Source organism: Phoxinus phoxinus (genome assembly GCF_949152265.1).
Source record: "Phoxinus phoxinus genome assembly, chromosome: 17".
NCBI classification, from domain to species: domain Eukaryota; kingdom Metazoa; phylum Chordata; class Actinopteri; order Cypriniformes; family Leuciscidae; genus Phoxinus; species Phoxinus phoxinus.
The window spans coordinates 9,057,587-9,079,024 of record NC_136892.1 but is presented as its reverse complement, the minus strand read 5'-3'; the positions used below and the strand labels follow the sequence as shown (position 1 = coordinate 9,079,024).

At 41.4% G+C, this 21,438-nt stretch overlaps 1 protein-coding gene across 2 annotated transcripts; it reads left to right on the top strand.

Moving 5' to 3' along the window:
* Positions 1-10,845: 10,845 nt before the first annotated feature.
* On the top strand, positions 10,846-20,611 carry LOC306984093 (uncharacterized protein). 2 transcript variants are annotated; one of them, XM_079585116.1, is made up of 3 exons: positions 10,846-10,969; positions 11,357-11,476; positions 17,987-20,611. In XM_079585116.1, the coding sequence occupies exons 2-3, from the start codon at positions 11,419-11,421 to the stop codon at positions 18,859-18,861; spliced, it is 933 nt and encodes a 310-aa protein (XP_079441242.1). In that variant the 5' UTR covers positions 10,846-10,969; positions 11,357-11,418; the 3' UTR covers positions 18,862-20,611. The 2 variants fall into 2 exon arrangements, with proteins under 2 accessions (XP_079441242.1, XP_079441243.1); XM_079585117.1 differs by having other exon boundaries at positions 10,894-10,965.
* The last annotated feature ends 827 nt before the right edge of the window (positions 20,612-21,438 follow it).

The window sequence follows — 21,438 nt, the reverse complement described above, 5'->3', positions numbered from 1 at the left end:
AATAATTAGCTGCTTATTTTCATGAAGAGTAATTTTGATGAACAGTCCTTCAAAATGTACAGGAATCTCATTAGGAACCATACGTTGAGAATTATAGTTTGATAAAACATAAGTGGCTACTCCGCCTCCCCTTGAGCCTCTGTCCGATCTAAACAGTTTATAGTTGTCTATACTAATATCGGTGTCAGAGATGTTGCAGGTAAGCTAAGTTTCGGATAGTGTAATAATACTAGGATTATTATAGGTCAACCACGCACGTAGTTGATCGATTTTGGGGAGTAGACTTCTAATATTGAGGTGCACAATGTAAAGGCCTTTACCCATAATTATCAAAAAAAAAAAAATAATAATAATAATTATAATACAGTGATTAATGAAGGGATCCATGTTGGTACATATTGCAGAAAAAACCATGAGAGCACCATGGGAGTCAACACACACCCTAAACCACATACACACAGACACTCTACAGAAACAGACAAATAAACAAAAAACATTAAGACAGACAAAAAATATAAAACGAAAGAAAAGAAAAAGATCCAAGTCTCAGTCTGCACGTTGCAATCTCGTGCAAAGTTATATATATATTTTTTAATTATTATTATTTTTATTTTATTTTTTTTATTTTTTGCGTCAAGTCAAACTCAAATAAAGATTCAATAGTTAAATGAAGAATAATAGTTACAACGTGCAAAGAATAAGGTGAAGTGCAAATCAGAACAGACCCGAACTAGGGAGACTTCATCTGAACATCCCGAATAAGCACCTCCGCTTCTGTCACGGTTGTTGAATGCATTGCCTCTTCTTTGTCTCGTGTCTTTGTTTGTTTATGTGTGAGTGGGCGTTGTCCCACTCACGTGTTTGTTCAGCGCTCCAGCTGATCGTCATCATCATCGTTCACAGCTGCGGCTCATTTCCTCCCCCATAAATACTCACCTCATTCTCTGTTCTAGTGTCGGATTGTTTGTCGATGTTGGTGGAGTCTGGCCGTGTCCCGCTTTCGTCTTGTGTGTTCCTGTTCCCGAGTGTCCTGTCAGTGTTTCCTCACTTCTTCACCGGGCTATTGGATCACCACCTCTCACCGCACCAACTCTTCACAGACCATCGAGTCCCTGCACGAGCCTGAGTCGCCGCCTCCCTGTCTACTTGTTACTGTTCTGAGTTTTGTTCCACCTAAATAAACCCTGAGTACCTGCATCTGCTTCCTGTGATTTTCTATCATGACAGAACAATCCGACCGTTCCATGGAAGCAGCAGGTGGCACCACGGCAACCATGGATGACTTCATTCGTGCAAGTATTCAGAGAATGGACGCACAGGATCGTCACCAGGGGGAGGCAGCGCGCGCGATTCAGGCTCTCGTCGTGCAGGTGTCCGAGCTGACCCAGCGATTCCAGATGCTGCAACCTCCCGCTGCGCCAGCTGCACCGCCTGTCCCTCCTACACCACCGGTGCCCGCCTCCCAGTCCGAACCCCGCCTACCGTCTCCAGAGCCGTACTCCGGTGAGCCCAATTTTTGCCGTCCGTTTCTGACGCGTTGTGGGATGCATTTCGCCCTCCAGCCTAAAACTTTCGAGAAGGAGGAGACTAAAGTGGCTTTTGTGCTCACCTTGCTGACTGGGAGAGCGGCACTATGGGGGACGGCGGTGTGGGAGAACCAAGAGACCTGCTGTTCCTCGTTCCAGGCGCTCTCGACGAAGATGAAGAGAGTTTTTGACCGTGCTGTCGCGGGGAAAGAGGCGGCCAGGGTCTTATCGGAGCTTCGGCAGGGGGAACGCTCCGTTTCTGATTACACCATCGAGTTTAAGACCCTGGCGGCCGAGTGTCGCTGGAACGAGGAAGCGCAGTGGGATAGGTTCCTGCATGGGCTGGCCGACCGCGTCCAAAGGGAGATTTACGCTCTAGACTTACCACCTTCACTCAACGGGCTCATGGACCTCGCCCTCAGGGTGGACGCTCGACTTGCTCGGGTCGGGCCACGAGATCCAACCAGCATACTCCGTGGAGGGTTGGAGCATCCGCGTTCCAGCGGCAGGGACGCGGTCGGTCTCTCCGATCCCGAGCCCATGCAGGTGGGTCGAGCTCGGCTTTCCCGGGAGGAAAGAGAGAGGCGGAGGTCCCTAGGCCTTTGCCTATACTGTGGGGGAGCGGGACATTTCGCTCACGGTTGTCCGGTAAAAGGCCAAGCCCGATAGTAAGCATGAGGCTACTATCGGGTGGGATCTCCGCCGAAAAGCCCTCATCCACATCCACCGTCCTCCCGGTAAGACTCCGATGGTCTGTCCACGATCACCAATGCACTGCACTTGTGGACTCCGGGGCCGAAGGTAATTTTATGGACCGCACATTTGCTCAACAGTTTCAAGTCCCCCTCAGAACACTTCCCCAGAGTATCACTGTGCACGCACTCAACGGACAGTCATTACCAGCCATCTACCAGGCCACCGAGAACGTCACACTCATCACCTCCGGGAATCACGCAGAGACTATTTCATTTTACATCTTGGACTCTCAGTTCACACCCATTGTCTTAGGTCACCCCTGGCTCAATCATCACAACCCCCGTATTGACTGGAAACTGAGAACCATATCTGCCTGGAGCGCTGAGTGTCATAGTTCGTGTCTTGTGTCTGCCTGTTCTGTTGTGTCTGTTCCTGTGTTTCAGGAGGAGGCAGTGGATTTGTCAAACGTGCCCTCAGAGTACCGTGACCTGAGAGAAGTGTTCAGTAAGTCAAGGGCTGCTTCTCTTCCTCCGCACCGTCCCTATGACTGTGCTATAGATTTACTGCCAGGTAAGTCTCCGCCTAAGGGCAAGATTTATTCACTCTCGGTTCCAGAGAGGGAGGCTATGGAGAAATATATTTCTGATTCTCTAGCATCCGGGTTCATCCAACCTTCCTCATCTCCGGCGGGGGCGGGGTTCTTTTTTGTGGGGAAGAAGGACGGGTCGCTGCGACCTTGTATTGACTACCGGGGGCTGAACAACATCACGGTGAAGAATACTTATCCTTTGCCGCTGATGTCTTCAGCCTTCGAGAGGTTGCAGGGAGCGTCTCTCTTCACAAAACTGGACTTACGTAATGCTTATCATTTGGTCCGCATCAGGAAGGGGGATGAATGGAAGACTGCTTTCAATACCCCTAGAGGACACTTTGAATACTTGGTCATGCCCTTCGGGCTGTCCAACAGTCCCGCAGTCTTCCAGGCGCTCGTTAATGACGTGCTGCGAGACATGATCGATCAGTTTATTTATGTTTACCTGGATGACATTCTGATTTTTTCCTCGTCTCTCCAGGAACACGTGCAGCACGTCCGACGAGTACTCCAAAGGTTGTTAGAGAATGGGCTTTTTGTCAAGGCGGAGAAATGCGCTTTTCACGCACAGTCAGTCCCTTTCTTAGGACACATCGTGTCGGCTGAGGGTATGCGTATGGATCCTGACAAAGTTAAGGCTGTGGTTGAGTGGCCAAACCCAGATTCCCGTAAGGCCCTACAGAGGTTTCTGGGTTTCGCCAACTTCTACCGGCGTTTTATTCGCAACTTTAGCCAACTAGCCGCGCCTCTGACCGCCTTGACCTCCCCCAGAACTGCGTTCAGGTGGTCGGAAGCAGCCGAGACTGCTTTTTCCAACCTCAAGAGTCGCTTCGTTTCGGCTCCCATCTTAATCGCCCCTGATCCTTCACGTCAGTTCGTGGTGGAGGTCGACGCGTCAGAGGTGGGGGTAGGCGCAGTGCTTTCCCAACGCTCTCCTTCAGACAACAAGATGCATCCGTGCGCGTTTTTGTCCCATCGTTTGTCACCCGCCGAATGCAATTATGACATTGGTAACAGGGAGTTGTTGGCAGTCAAGTTAGCCTTGGAGGAATGGCGTCACTGGTTAGAGGGGTCGGGGGTACCCTTTATCGTCTGGACTGATCATAAGAATTTGGAATACATTAGGACGGCCAAAAGGTTGAACTCCAGGCAGGCTCGGTGGGCACTTTTTTTCGGTCGTTTTGATTTTACCCTCTCGTATCGTCCGGGTTCCAAGAACATCAAACCCGATTCTTTGTCGCGTATTTTTGACCGGTCCGAACACGCATCTACTCCCGAGCGCATTTTTCCTGAGACCCTAATTGTCTCTACGCTCACTTGGGAGGTCGAATCGAGAGTCAAGAAGGCTCTAGAAGGGGTAACGCCTCCGATTCGGTGCCCACCTAACCGCTTGTTTGTGCCGGAGGAATTACGTCCAGACGTTATTCAGTGGGGTCATTGCTCTAGTCTTGCTTGTCATCCAGGAGTTAGTCGCACGCTATTCTTAGTCAAACAACGATTCTGGTGGCCGCTTATGGCTCGCGACGTTCACAATTTTGTTTTGGCTTGCTCAGTCTGTACCATTGGCAAGTCGTCTAATCGACCCCCAGATGGGTTACTCCAACCGCTGTCGGTGCCTTCGAGACCCTGGTCCCATATCGCACTAGATTTTGTTACCGCCCTCCCACCCTCCCAGGGTAACACGGTAGTTTTGACCGTGGTGGACCGATTCTCGAAGGCAGCCCACTTTATTCCCTTGCCCAAATTGCCTTCAGCCAAGGAGACAGCGGTTGCAGTCGTGGATCACGTCTTTCGGTTACATGGCCTCCCGACAGACGTGGTTTCCGACAGGGGGCCCCAATTTGTGTCCAAATTTTGGCGAGAGTTTTGTAAGTTGCTGGGGGCGACGGTCAGTCTGTCTTCTGGGTTTCACCCCCAGAGTAATGGTCAGACTGAGAGAGCCAACCAAGATCTGGAAAGAACCTTGCGATGTACGGTTGCCAGGAATCCTTCCTCCTGGAGTCAACAACTGTCTATGGTGGAGTACGCCCACAATTTGTTGCCAGTGTCATCTACGGGCCTATCCCCCTTTGAGTGTAGTATAGGGTACCAGCCACCTGTTTTTCCTAGTCTGGAGTCCGAAGTCGCGGTTCCCTCCGCTCACGCCTTCGTCCAGAGGTGTCACCGCACTTGGACTAGAGCCCGTGAGACTTTACTCCAAGTGGGGGCGCGCACCAAGGCCAAAGCCGATCGCCACCGGCGTAGGCCTCCCGTATATGTCGTCGGTTCCAAAGTGTGGCTTTCTACCAAGAACATTCCGCTCCGCTCCGTGTCCAATAAACTAGCTCCTAAATTCATTGGCCCGTTTTCTGTCACCAAGATTGTTAGTCCGGTGGCAGTCCGCCTCAACCTTCCTCTAGCGTACAAGAGAATTCATCCGGTATTCCACGTGTCCAAAATTAAGCCCGTCTTTTTTTCCCACATTAATCCGCCTGCCCCGGTTCCCCCACCGCAGCGACTCGTAGATGGGGAACCTTCCTATTCGGTCCGTCGTATTCTGGACTCTAGGCGGAGGGGACGCGGGTTCCAGTACTTGGTGGACTGGGAAGGTTACGGTCCGGAGGAGAGAAGTTGGGTTCCGACTCGGGACATCCTGGATCACTCTCTTATCGATGATTACAATCGACAGGTAAGGGGGTCTGGGAACGCCGTGAGGCGTTCCTAGAGGAAGGGGTACTGTCACGGTTGTTGAATGCATTGCCTCTTCTTTGTCTCGTGTCTTTGTTTGTTTATGTGTGAGTGGGCGTTGTCCCACTCACGTGTTTGTTCAGCGCTCCAGCTGATCGTCATCATCATCATCATCGTTCACAGCTGCGGCTCATTTCCTCCCCCATAAATACTCACCTCATTCTCTGTTCTAGTGTCGGATTGTTTGTCGATGTTGGTGGAGTCTGGCCGTGTCCTGCGTTCGTCTTGTGTGTTCCTGTTCCCGAGTGTCCTGTCAGTGTTTCCTCACTTCTTCACCGGGCTATTGGATCACCACCTCTCACCGCACCAACTCTTCACAGACCATCGAGTCCCTGCACGAGCCTGAGTCGCCGCCTCCCTGTCTACTTGTTACTGTTCTGAGTTTTGTTCCACCTAAATAAACCCTGAGTACCTGCATCTGCTTCCTGTGATTTTCTATCATGACAGCTTCATCTGGAGAGTTGCAGAGATGAGCTTCAACACATGTGTTACAGCCCTTGGCTCCTTAATAATGGCAGAGAGTCTAACGGGTGCAATCTTTTTATTCAGATTCAGCATGAGCACCGTGAAAACTAGAAGTAAACACAAATAGCAGGTTAATGAACCTTTGGCATGACATTTACAAATAAATGATCACGTCCTTTACAGTGCATCATCATGCATTTGTGTATATGTGCAATACACATTCAAAAATAACACATAAAACAATAATTTGCTCACTTAACACATGCAGCTTTCCTGGTACAAGATACACAACAAAACAATTTTCAGTAGCAGTCAATATAGACATTTTAAATCTAAAGTCTTATACATGGAGCCAAATAATACACACCTCGCTCCGCTCACCAAGGGTCCAAACTTTAGACTTGCTGCTTTCATGAATTAGCCGCTAGCTTGAAGGTCTCTGAACTAAACAGCACACAAATGTGTAACATAAGACAAAGCAATGTCACAAAACATCATGAAAACCGAATTACATAAACTAAGGCCCCGTTTACACGATGGGAAAACGCAGATATTTCTCTGCGTTTTGGCCTGTCATTTACACGAAAATGCCGTTTTTATCCCAGAAAACGATTATTTCTAAAAACTCCGGCCAAAGTGGAGATTTCTGAAAACGCCGGTTATGTGTTGTCGTGTCAACTGGGAGAAACGGGGTTTTAGGTTCTCTCTTGTCGATTCTGAGGATTCTGATTGGCTTGCATGGCTTTATCCTTCTCCCTACACTGCCGCCCATAGGTTTGGCATAGTTATAAAGGCGCTCGACAGCGTATTTATGCGGGTTGTGTGCACGATGTTATTATTGAAAACGGAGGGGGGGAAATATTTGTTTCTCTAAATACCCGGCTATGTGTAAATGTGGCCTAATTAATATTGCAGAGTGAACAGCACCAGGATTCCACAACCTGAGTTAACTTACATATGTTCCTGAGCATCTGAGATGAGAGAACTTAGGAGAGAGAGAAAAATGTCGATCAGCTATACAGGTTTCTGGCACACAGCGTCAAAACCCAGTCACATGAATGACCTGACTGTGAATGCATTACCTCTAGCGACCTCCAGTGGCCACTTACAACGCAGCGCGCTCTGACTCCGCCATCTCAAAGAGCGTCAGCCAAAGATGTCTCTCTGCAGAGGCCATAATTCGCCCGATGGCATGTGCAGCGGATTTTGTGGCGCGAAGAGCGAGTTCTGTGGCGCTCCGTAAATCCGGCACGCAGATCGTTTCCGGGCCTTCCTCGTCGAGCTTACGGAGAAGGTTGGCCTGGGGCCTCATTTATAAAACTTTGCGTAGGATTTGCGTCAGAAGTGGCGTACGGATGAAACATAGGACGTGCGTACGCACAGAAATATTCGGATTTTTAAAACCGTGCGCACACACATCCTACGCAGTTTTCCCTTAATAAATCACAATCAATTCTAAATGTAGCGCAGCTTTTGCGGCTTCATGTCACGCCCATAGTTGCCCATAAATAGTCCGTGAAACGCCCACAAAGTTAATATTCATCGATCATGGCAAATACAGAGAGGAAATCAAAAAAACTTAACTTCACTCAATGTGAAGTAGAAGTTATCGTTGGCGAGGTGGAAAAGAGGAGAAAAATGTTGTTTGGAGGGCACAGTGTGGGCATTACGAATGCCAAAAAGGCACTTGAGTGGCAAAAGGTTGCAGACGCCGTAAATGCTGTAGCCTCACAACCTCGGACCGTGGCCGAAATAACAAAGAAATGGTCGGACAAGATCAGCAATTGTGCGTCATTACGCATTGTGATGGGGCATTTTATTTCCATCCATTAAATTGCATCTGACAAGCTACAGATGTCGGTTATAATCTACGTGGAAATGGAAAGTAGTTCAGTGCAAATGTTATTTCTTGCAGCTTTCTGAATGGTTGAGACATACGTCATATTATTTTATCAAAAATAAAACAAACTAAAGGCATATGCATGAATACCATGATTCCGTAGCTGATGAAGAAATGTTTACTATGAAAGCAACTTTGCCCAGTGGACAATTAATACATCTATCTATCTATCTATCTATCTATCTATCTATCTATCTATCTATCTATCTATCTATCTCCCTAATTATCTATCTATCTGTCTATCTAATTGCATCTATCTGCTCCGCCAGACATTGACGAGAATATCAGTTTTGTACATTATTTCGTTCTGTTTACCATATTATTTATGAGGATGAATTGCATAACATGCCAATATTATCGCAGAACATATTTCACTTTTCTTTTTGCAAATATGTGTTCATTTGCATTTCTGTTGTAATTTTTGTTTGATTTTTGTGTGTTTTATACTGCAGATCGATCGACTTGCTTTGTGAAGTCTTCATGTTATTTATGAGGGGCAGGCAGTATTGCCATTTCTTTTACACAACGGTCTACACAGTTTCACACACTTTCACGTGTTTCTTCCATCTGCCGACGGTGTCGCCATTTCTCATTTCACCCGTTTTTGTGCCTACGCCTGGGTCAGAGCTTGCGTGACCGCACATTTTCCCGTGAAGTTTGCTTTTTATAAATACCAATTATTGCGTAGAGAGCGGCGTACGCCTTCTTTTGTGCGTACGCAACGTTTATAAATGAGGCCCCTGGTGAATCTGTAACACCGCCATCGTGTGCAATGCCGACGCAGCTTGTGCGGCGGCGTAAGTGCGACTGTTCAAAGCTGAGGACGTGCGGCAGGCTTTGGATGGTAACGCTACCTTAGCCCGCCATCCAGCAGAGGGCGTGCAAAGGTAAGTCGCTACAGCCTCTTCCACCGGAGGGAGGGACTGGTATCCTCTGTCTCTAGCACCGTCCACTACGGAGAACGCTGCTGAGGCAGAAGTACGCACCCTGGCTGAAAATTGAGCTTTCCAGGACTTCGCTACTTCTTCGTGAAGCTCAGGAAGAAAAGATGCGAGTCGTGAGGATGGCGAAGCGTGGTCTCCTGGCAGAAAGCAGCCATCCAGCCAGTTAAACGCAGGCTCCTCGGACGCTGACCACTCGAGGCCGAGGCTAGTGATGGCCTGCGTGAGCAGTTGCCGGGAGAGGTGCGTTGCCTTGGATTAATCTTCATAACGTTCACCTGGATTGTGCTGGAAGCGACGATCGTGTACTTCTCTAAGACTCAGAACGAAGACCAGCAGTATCGGGTAGAGACTTGGCGCACCCACCGTACATGCACATGCTCACAACACATACACAATCAACCAAACTTTTCCCTTGACTGTCAGAGTATAAAGCTGGTGTTTGTTTTTTTTTGAGAATTTACTTGTTGCCAGGATTACATGCCTGGCTGGCGCCCGAACAAACCAAACTAAATCTAAAATATACAAACATAAATGTTTATTAATGGGCCACCATCGCTACAACCCCCACATGTCTTGGAACCCATAAAAATGAAATATTTACTCCTATTCTGTACAGATTTTGTAGAATTTCATACAAGATATCCTGCCTGGACACTGACTTTCCCCTGTTTATACTCATTAAAGCTGAATAGGAGTCTGAGCAAATCACTACATCCACTTCCACACTACATCCACTGGAAGAAGATGAACTTCTTCCACCCATTGAAGCTCTTATGCTGCCTTCACGTGCTGTGGAAAAGATTATATTTTCCACTTGTGAACTGGTATTTACCAGTGTGTTGTGTTCAAGTGCTTTTATGATATTTTCCACTTGTGAACTGGTAGCCTATTGCTTGCTTGCTAGCATCTGCTCTGGGTAGGTAACACCAAACATAACTTTATTTTTAAAACTGACACTGAGTGTTAACGCATTATATTACAATTGTTAATGACACAACATTGTATAGGCTACAAAAACAATCCGCTAACAGTAGCAAAAAAACGTTTAGTTGTGTACAATGCTTACCATTCACAACGCTTGCGTCGCTCTCCGCCATGTTGAAAAGGTCAAAGGTTATCTCATCTCGGCAACTCGTGCATCAAAATATTCTACGAGTTGCCCAGTGGAAAATACCACATGAGGGGGTGTTCATGTGCATTTTCCACGTCGGCTTTTGGTATTTACCATAATTACCATAGCACGTGAAGGCACCTCTTCTTGGCTACTACTAAATAAACCTGAATTTAACATGCATGTTGAAAGATATATTACAACTTACTGAAATGTATATGCCTCGGATTAATCAGTGTTTTTAAACTGCGTTAAGAGGTAAGGTCAATAAAACAGCTGGAGAACAATGTCACATTATGTTACATTTACCTCAGGAAAGCAATTTAATGACCATATAGGCTAGAAAAATTAGCTATAGAGAGAGAGGACTGTTTTGTGTCCACCATATTAGGCTACATTTTATATTTTTACTTATTATCATGAAAATATTATAAAGTTGTTATTATAATTAAAAAACGCATTCTATTTAATTTAAGTTGTTATTTTTAACCTTTAAAAATAATACCAGCGACAGGGCTCTCTGTATGTTTACAGCATTAGAGAGGGGGTTTTTTTCTTGAGAAAAATTTACATCTATCTACTGTACCTAATAATTATACAAATGAATCGATATTGAATCAAGATGTTAAGCTATAATAAATACAGTAGTAGTAATTGTAGCCTACCATGTAGCTAAACATTGTAACATCAACTTGTCACTGTTTAGTTACCAATTGTTTTGACAATCGTGATGCAAGGTTTTTTTCTTCTTCACATTTTCAATCCTGTTTGGGGATAGAAATTGTGTTTATAATATCAACTAACAAGTGAAACAGTCACTTTTTCTTCATATAATTTATGAGCGTAAAAAAGATGAATATGGTTTAGGCCAGTAGAAGGCGCTCATACAACCGAAGCGATGACACACATCGAAATCTAGAAGAAGAAGAGAAGCAAGAGAAGAGAACATAAACATGTGAAGTGGAACACTTCGTCTTTCATTCTGCTCTGCTGTTTTTCAGACTGTGGGTACGTTCATTTAATCCTTTATTGGGATAAATCTAAATCTAAACAACTAAATGATTCAGTTAATTTAGTGAGTCACTCACAAACGAATCAAAATGAACAGACCGTTGTTGTGCATTAACGCTCGTGAGTCGTGACACGTAAACAACTCGTTATACTGACTGGTTTTTCACATTAAAATTTGATTAAAAAAGATTATGAGTTGTGTTCACATTTTATATAATAAACAAATGAAACCTGTTTAACAGTTTTTAATGTATGCAAATCATAATGTAAGAGCAACATAAAAAGCAACAATTCAAACAGCTTTAGGCGTTGAATTGATTCTAAACATAATGAGAGTTCTTCATGAGAGTTTAAATGCTGGGGAATATTCACATCTTCCCACAGGACAAGAAGAAGCAAGCAGGAGGAATTACTCCAGGAGAAACGACTGACATACTATTGTAAAGATGGAGTTTAAGGAAGAACCCTGCAGAATAAAAGTTGAAGATACAGAGGAACAAATAGGTTGGTGTTTTAATTCATTCTCTTTAATGACTGATGTGGAACATTTAGATGAAAACTCACATATCCTCCTGAGACACAGGCATAGACCTGTAAAAAGCACATTCAGGGCATTTCAGAGATATAGTTTTACTATTACAACTTGGTCTTTTAAATGACTGGCATTGACTAAGTGATGAAATTTATGGAAGCTTATGGGTAGCAAATTTAAATTTGAAATCTAATAGCAAAAAAAATGACAATGCAATATGTAAAATGGCAATGCATTTCTGTATTTAAATTAAAAATGTCCCATCATGTGTGCAACATTTGGATGAAAATGAAAATTCAATTATATAAATTACATTTGCCATTTCATACACTAGTTTTAATATGTAAATTGTATACATATTTTAACGCTTTAAAAGTTGCAAAATTAAAATGTATTACAGAAATGAGTAGATATGTTTAACATGTTCAAGCAAACTGTAGCAAAATTGTAATTTAAATGTTATTTTTTCTTAATTGCATTTACACTCACAGTTAAGACACTTGCGATTGCATTTCCATTAAGTGTCCCGCAATGAATGTATCAAAATTCAATCACGTGCCCATCCTCCCCTGTCAATCACTGCGTGAAGGCGGGGCTCGGCAACAGGTAAACATAGGCTATGGTGCGTATATTGAGGTGTTGGAAAGGAAACACGGCGGTGGCAGAGCGGATACGAGCGTTAAATTCACTAGCAGATGAAGTGGAGCATGAACAGAGAAATGGTAGTGTTTCCGAAGAGTATTACGCGCCTGCAGGTGATAGAACCAGTACGATGTTGGACCGTCTGGGTCTGGGAGAATGTTCTGCCTTTATCAGGCATCGATACAACATTATGCTGAACTGCTGTTGTCTGATGATGGACTGTGTTGATGGTTTCGTTTTGTATCAAATATTCTCATTGTCTGATACATGCTTATCTTTATTCTTATTACTATTAACTGTAAATACCCAATAATCTTGGAGATCCTTTAGTTTTTCCTAACAAATGCATAGGCCTTACAAATGCATAGGCTTACAAATGCATACATTTAGAAATAAATTTTTCGATAGCTATTAATACCGAATACCATGGAGCTTTGTCATATTATGTGATCACAGAGTAATAACTCTGTGATCACATAATATGACAAAGCTCCGTTGGTATTCGGTATTAATAGCCATTGAAAAATGTATTTCTAAATGGAAACTAGAAAATGCATTTATAACTGACTGTAATGTTTAGGGAATGTCAATTTTCACAAATTCCCATGATCGATCGTCGTTTAAATTAACGATCGATTAATCGTTAGCCTTAATACTGCAATATGCGTCGGCTGCAGCAGCATGGCCAACAGCATGACAGGGTCTGCAAATCCTGCTCAAAACTATGCTCCTCACCAAATGAATGAGAATGGTTTTTAATCTAAATAAAGGGCTAGTAGGATTGTAAAATGTTTCAATGTGATTATTAAATAATTAATTTAATTAAATGATCAATCAAATATAATACAACTACTAATACAACGTGTCACCAATGCCGCCTTAGATGCGTGCAGAATGTGTGACTGTTGTGGACGTGCACTCCCTGGAACAACTCACTGAAGACGGCAACTAAACCCAATGCATTGGCAACGATTTAATACAATAATGTTATCATGTTATGTTATATTTCAGTCCCAAATTATTCATCGTTTTTATTAGTCGTGCATTTCTGTTTGAGCTGCGCGCGCTGAATGAATAGGCTACCGTTAAACTGGAGCACTTAGTTTGCTAGCGGGTTATTTAACTCAAAGAAACGCATCCTATATGAGATTAATCAGATATATTCAAAATAAACATAACATTACACATGATTTCTGCAAAAAATTAGGCGAATGCACAAGTGAACTTGAACTTAGTTACGTGCCATTCATTCAGGATGACTCATGTTGTGGACGCGCTCTTCCTGGAGCAACGCGACACGGCAACTAAACTCAAATAATGCACAATGTTTTATTACAATATTGTTCTCTTTATAATGTTATGTAATATGACAGTCCTCCCAATAGTCATTATTAGTCGTGCAGTGGCGTTTGAGCCGTGCGCGCTGAAGCTGATCACGCTTTACTACAGCATTAATTCAAGGGGTACAAATGCATCCAATATAAGATAAATCCGATATAGATAGGCATACACAAAATAAACACAATATTACAACTTGCATTTGCACAAAACAAAAGGCTACGAATAAACACGCACACTTATAGTCATAATGAAGATGTAAAATGGTCCCAAACAAACGCGCTCGCTTTGTTTCGTGGTTGAGCACCACGCACGCGCATGAACCTGCTTAATCGATGATCGATAAGTTGTATCGATTAAACGTATTATCGACAATTAATCGATCGCCGATTAATCGTTAACATCCCTAGTAATGTTCAATAAAGTGACTATATGTGATGCGTGACCATCTCTGTTTATGCAGCTGTATAATCATCAAATATGAGGTAGACATGCGAGTCCCCTTTCTATTTTATAATGCATATTGATCAGGTATTAATACATATAGGTAGGCTACATGGTCACGGAATCTGACGGGTCAAATTAATCGACCTAGCCTTTTTTGGGTGAATGTGAAGGAGATCGAGGGCTGGTGACATCATCGTCTATAATTCAGTGTCTAATATTTTAAACAACGAAGCTTTAACCGGCACAAACGATCGCACAAACAAACCAGACTATTTTGGGTGAATGTGGAGCAGGTAGGGGGGCTGAGTGACCTCAGAATGACCAATAAATATTATTTTAATATTTAAGAAACCGAAGCTGCACAAAATAAACATTTATTGGCGCAAATTAGCACAAACATATGAGACTATTTTGAGTGAATGTGGAGCAGGTGGGGGGCTGGTGACGTCATCGTCTATGATTCTGTCTAATATTTCAAAAACTGAAGCAGCGCAAACCAAACGAGACTATTTTATTTGGAGCATGTGGCAGGCTGGGTGACATCAGAATGACCTATAAATATTATTTTACTATCTAAAAAACATAAGCAGCTAAAAAAACAAAACAATTACAGCACAAACGAAGTAAAACCGATTGAGCCTATTTTGCTAACGTTTTGCATTGGGTTGGGGGTGGGGCCAACTTCACGCAGTGATTGACAGGGCGGGGCGGACACGTGATCGGCTCAGAATGCATTTTCAAATTGCACATTGAATTTTGCTACATTCATTGCGGGACACGTATAATGGAAATGCAAGTGTCTTAACTGTGAGTGTAAATGCAATTAAGAAAAAATAACATTTAAATTACAATTTTGCTACAGGTTTTGCTTGAACATGTTAAACATATCTACTAATTTCTTTAATACATTTTAATTTTGCAACTTTTAAAGCGTTAAAATATGTATTCAATTTACATATTAAAGCTAGTGTATGAAATGGCAAATGTAAATTATATAATTGAATTTTCATTTTCATGTTGCACCAAACGTTGCAAAAATGATGGGAAAATTTTAATTTACATACAGAAATGCATTGCCATTTTACATATTGCATTGTCATTTTGCATATTACATTTCAAATTGAAATTTGCTACCCATAAGCTTCCATAGAAATTTAGCACTCTTATGGAAATATGATAACATTTTGTCATTTGTTTTAAATTTGACTTTATTGTTTGTTGTAAATAAACATATCAGAAAAAAAACTTTATGGGGTTTCAAATCAGAATATTACTGTTAGGAAACAGGCCATCAATTTCATACGTCCTCTGTAGAAGAAACCAGGACTTGCAACATGTTTATCAGGCATTTTGGGGAGACACAAGTCAATTGGGAAGGAAATTTTATATAAATATTCCAATGAAATATGAGATTTTTTGGTCAAAATTAGCCTTAAACCTAAAAATAAATAGGTAAGTAAAAATGTCTAATCATGTCATTTTATTTTCTTAATAACTGAGTCCTGGTGTCCTAGAGCAGGGGTTCCCAAACTTTTTAGCCCGCGACCCCCATGATAAATGCGCTGCTGCCCCGCGACCCCCCACCTCCCCCGCCCCACCTCAACAACCCCATCCCGTCGCGTGAAATGTACAGCAAATCGATTTTATGCCCAGTCTCAAAGCACACAAAGTTATATTTTATTGTTCTACGCGCAAAATCAGTGTTACAATTCTGCATGAGCCGCTCGATCCACCTGTTCTCTCTCGGAGAGTTAAGTTGTTTCCACAGTTGATAGGGAAATACAAGTGTTCGCGCCCGCGCCTCCGTGCCATGTAGAGCGCGCTCACACTCCGCACGAACCCTTGGATATGCGTCAAAATCTTCTAAATACGTAGCCTTGTAGGCTGATAATAATAATGATAGGCTAATTATTATTATTATTTGCGTTTATAACTATAGAGTTCACTTAAGTCATTAATATGTTTATCATAAAATAATTTATGAATGCTTTATTTTTAAGCAAAAATTATGCAAAAAATGTTTAGCCCTATTTTATCCAAAACTGTAAAATATAGCCTATAAAAATAAAGCATTGATACATTTCTTTTGCCCTCGTAACTCTCCCTCTTTTCTGCGGAAAAACTCGATAGGTTTAGCAGCGAGATTGGGATGTTTAGTGTTCAGATGTCTTGCATTTTTACTGGCTTAAGACTCTCGTGAGCAAGGACAAGAGCACACTACGCACTGGGGATGTTGTTCTCCGTTTACGACCTGACACACAAATCCATACTTAATAAATTCCTCTCTGTATTTTCTTGATTTGGAGCAAGCCGGATCCGAGTGATGGGCTTGGCGGGCTCCACCCTTAGCAGAAGTGGAGGGCATTTCGTGCGGCTCACCCTCACTGACCTCCGCTTGCTGCGCGTGATGTACTTGACTTGACAACTTGATTGTGATTGGCGCTGACGTAATCTCGTAATGCTGGGACAAAATTACAAATTGAATTAAAATATATACCGGTAGCCTATATTATGTATATTTTTTTTTTATCAGACTTTTCTGCAAACACTATTTAACAAGTATTGAATTAAATTAATTGCAACAAAAATATATTGGGCCTTTATATTTTTTCCACTTTTTAAAAAAATAGAAATCATCTCGCGACCCCTGCGTCGGGGTACCCCCACTTTGGGAACCACTGTCCTAGAGGACATAGCATAAAATATCCCAAAAAAAATAAAATAAAGGTTTTCATTTGTTTCTTATGCTCCAAACAATGTAATTGTTACGACCACTAGGGGTCCGCCGTAAAGAGACAGTCTCATTATAATAGAGATGCCAAATAATAAGAGTTTTATTATTTTTAACAAGGGTTTAGTATCAGGGGCAGACAAGGCCAAATAACAAACAACAAATCTTTTTATAACCTCTTCATTTTCTAAAACAAAAATAAAGAAATCAAAATACAATTTAAACTTGCTTACCTCCCTAAACAAACAGTACAGTATGAAAAGACATACTAAATAAAATGCTGTCAAACCCCCTAACGTCCCTTAATTTAGCAAAATTGTATATCAGAATATTTACACAAGATATATACACAGGTTCGTAGCAAACAATCCAAAATCAGAATCCAAATCGCAGTTAATTTGGCATGGGTCAAGTTAACAAGAATTCACAAGTCAAAATCACAATCACACTCTCAATCTCAAATCTCTAGACTAGACAAAACAACGACGATATGAAGCAATAGCGAAGAGGTACACAATCACACACGATGGCACGATAATGTCAGAGGTTGAGTGTAGGGCTGTCACTAACGATTATTTTTGTAAAAGAGTAATCTGTCGATTATTTTGACGTTTAATCGATAGCCAATAGCCTTTAAAATTATTTTAAAATAAATATATAATAACAATATATGGTTCAAATAAAGTATAAAAATCAAGTAATCATATGGTTTTATATAACAACACTGTCTTATGTTTATAATATTATGTATTTTATGGAATGCGCCATTTCCGGTATTATGCCGATTACTCGACACTTTGCAATCAAGGATTTTTTTTTTTTTTTTTAATCGAGTACTCTAATTTAATCAAGGAATCGTGACAGCACTAGTGGAGTGTTTGGGGCGGTTCTTATATCTGGATCAGGTGTGGAAGAGAACCAATCGCAGCCTCCAACAAGTTATCACAAGAAACCGCCCACCTGTAACACAAACATGCACAGAGACAATATACACAGGAGGACAGAATGGAACCAATGAATAAATAACCAGGCTCATAACAGTGATGACATCCTAAATCCTAATGTTTTATTAACAAATTTCTGGAGGAGCATGTTCAGATAATTAAGCTAATTACTAAGCCCTCCCTCCAGACAGCACCCAAATACACATAATCTTTATTCTATAAGTGTGAACTTTTGAAACACACAAAAAAGTTCTGGTTCTGAGGAGGATATAACAATACAACTAAAACTAGATTTGTGCTAAATTAAGAATTAACTTTATTAATTTGTTTCTCATTTATCCTTCTTTAATTGAATTTTGGGAATTTAATGTTGATTTCAGACCTGATAAAAGTGAATGAAGACAAGAACCAGCACTTCACAAATGAAGATGGAAAATTGACATTTAAAAATGAAGACAAAAAACATCCGTTTCAAAAACCTCATAATTTCAAAAATGAAGATGGAAATGCAGTCGTTTCAAAGACTGAAGAGAATTTCACACCAAAACAAGCTGGAAAATCTGGAGTCAAAGGATTTTTCACCTGCTCTGAGTGTGGAATGTTTTACGTGCATAAATCAGACCTTAAGAAACACATGACATCTCACACTGGAGAAAATCTGTTCACATGCATTCACTGTGGAAAAACTTTCTTAAATAAATCAGCCCTTAAAAGACATATGAGAATTCACACTGGAGAAAGACCGTTCACATGTTCTCAGTGTGGAAAAAGTTTCAGTTGCAAAAGAGTTCTCAAAAATCATCTGCGCTCTCACTCTGGTGTGAGATCATTCAGCTGTGATCAGTGTGATAAAACATTTGTTGTGGAATCAATCTTAAGGAGACACCTTAAAATTCATGCGGCTGTGAAGCCTCACGTTTGTTCTTTTTGTGGAAAGAGTTTTTCACTACTGAAGTATTTAAAAGTGCATGAGCGTATTCATACTGGTGTGAGACCTTATGTGTGCTTTGAATGTGGGAAGAGCTTTGCAACAACAACACATTTAAAATTACACCAGAGAATTCATACTGGAGAGAAACCGTACATGTGCTCAAAATGTGGAAAGAGTTTCGCTCGCTCAGGAGACATGAAAGATCATGAGAGAGTTCATACTGGAGAGAAGCCGTACCAGTGCACTTCGTGTGGGAAGAGATTCACCCGATCATCTCATCAACGGACTCATGAGAAAAAGCATTGCCCAAAGTTGTCTAAGTGAGCCCAAAGTTGCCCATTGCCTAAAGTTGTCTAATTTTTTTCCTTTAGCTTTTCTGTTTTATTTTGGGATGCCCATCCCGAGTTAACTAAAGAGTGCGACCGCTCCAGTTTGGACTCTGAAACTCTGAAAACTTCAGATGCCCCAATACCAATAAAGATATTACGCCAACTCTGAATCAACATGCTACATTTTTCTATGTATCCAATCAAACATGTATTTATTAGTTAAATGAGCTCATTGTTTCTGCCTTAAATTAATACATTTAATCACTAAATTGTAATGTAGACATGCATTTTCAGTAAAGCTGTTTTGAAAAGATATGTATTGTGAAAAGCCATATACAAATAAATGTGAATTGAATTGAGCAAAGTTCACATTCACACCATGATTTACAAACATTGCACTTTCACATTTTTTGACATTCATATGGTTTCAACAGTGATTTAATCTAAAAGTGTAATTTGCTAAAAATTAATAGTGAAGTTTAAATCTGGTAACAGTTTGGTCAAGCATTGCCCTTCTTTTTTTAGAACCGCCGGTATATGAATATTTCTGTTATTGCAGTATGTAATATAGCTGTCTGTGAATGTAAATGATCTGCAAAGTTGTGAAGATGAAAGTGCACGATAAAAAAAGTTATTGTCTCTCAAAAGAAAGAATCTGGACTGAACTGCAAGTCGTCAGAAATTCGAATGCCACTTCGTTACGGCTACACGTCACTGGATAACACATTTGCATAATGCCAGCCTATGGTCTTCATTGGCTGCCCTGAGAACATCTACTTTGACCCACCCTCAATGCTGTAGCTGGTTGTGTTGTGTACATGTCGAGAAGACGCTGGCTGCATTTGAAACTGCATACTTCCCTACTATATACACTGTAAAAAATACTACATGCTATCTAAGTTATGGTAACAATATTACACGTATTATATCTAAGTAGATTTTAACTTTTTTTTGTGTGTGTATGAAATCAACCCCAAAAAATTAAGTAAAATTTCCTAAATTATTTAGTCTATGGGACATGATGAATTTAATATTATTAGTGGAATGTGCTTTTTTAATTTAAGTTGTCTCACAAATAAATCAAGCAGAATTTACTCATTTGTATTAATGAAATTTACTTAACCTGAAAAAGGCAGTAAATAATTAAGATAATAATGAATACATAATGCACTTTTTGTTATCAAACATGCTTTCGGTATTTTTTCCCCAAATAAAACAAATCTATATAAAATAGAGATATTGCCAGAAGCCATATCACCCTGTAGCCCAAGACTGGTTGCCCACTGAAGCAGGGCTGAGCCTGGTTAGTACTTGGATGGGAGATCTTCTGGGAAAACCAGGTTGCTGCTGGAAGAGGTGTTCGTGAGGCCAGCAGGGGGTGCTCATCCTGTGGTCTGTGTGGGTTCTAATGCCCCAGTAGTGACGGGGACACTAGGCGAAAAGAGCGCCGTCCTTTGGATGAGACGTTAAACCCAGGTCCTGACTCTCTGTGGTCATTACAAATCCCAGGATGTCCTTCGAAAAAGAGTAGGGGTGTAACCCTGGCATCCTGGCCAAATTTGCCCCTTGGCCTCTGTCTATCATAATCATCCCCATATACTAATTGGCTTCATCACTGTCTCCTCTCCACCAGTAAGCTGGTGTGTGGTGTCTGGCGCAATATGGCTGCCGTCGCATCATCCAAGTGGATGCTGCACATTGGTGGTGGTTGAGGAGATTCCCCCCTTCTATGTAAAGCACTTTGAGGTCTCAGAAAAAGCGCTATATAAATGTAACAAATTATTATTATTAAAATGTAAGACAGCAGTTTTAAGAAATGAAAAATAAAAGCAAAAAAATGCTAACATTTTCCATGTCATTGAGAAAGATCATTTTGTTACACAAAAACATGTGCATACAAATTTGTTTCTGTTGGAAAAGTCACATTCTGGACTAAACCTTGTGAATAACTTGTAGCAAAACATATAATTTGTACTTGCTGAAAGCTTGTATATAGAACAACATTAAACGTTCATCAATCAATGCTTTTTTTTTCACCAGAACTTGGTCATAATGCATTGTCTCAATCTAAGTCATGAGTTTGTTTTTAAGTGTCAGTAATTTCGGGGAAAACATGCAAACACCCAGTTCCAAGAAGAGCTTCTGAAAGAACAGCACAGGCTCTTGCCAGATTTTCCTAGCCAGCCATGACTTGCATCCCCTCCAAGATGATGCTGAAATTCTCCTGATAATCCCTCTTGCAGATGGCAATTTTCATGTGCTGCAGGATATCTCCATTGTCACACTGTAAAACAAACATTAAAGAAGTATTTTTTATCTTACATGTCTCATTATAAGTCTGTCCATAATTATAAAGTTGATTTGTGTACGGTTGTAAAACAAACACTTAAAAAAAAAAAATTCTTATAACAGCTTAAAATGCTAAGACAACTAGAAGTAAACCATTATAGTTTATTTTCTTTGTAATCACTGAAACATAAAAATATTATGTTTCAGTGGACCACAAAGACAAAGACTGTCACAATAACATAAGTACAGTTTCACCTTTTTTCATATAGTGGCTGACAAAAAT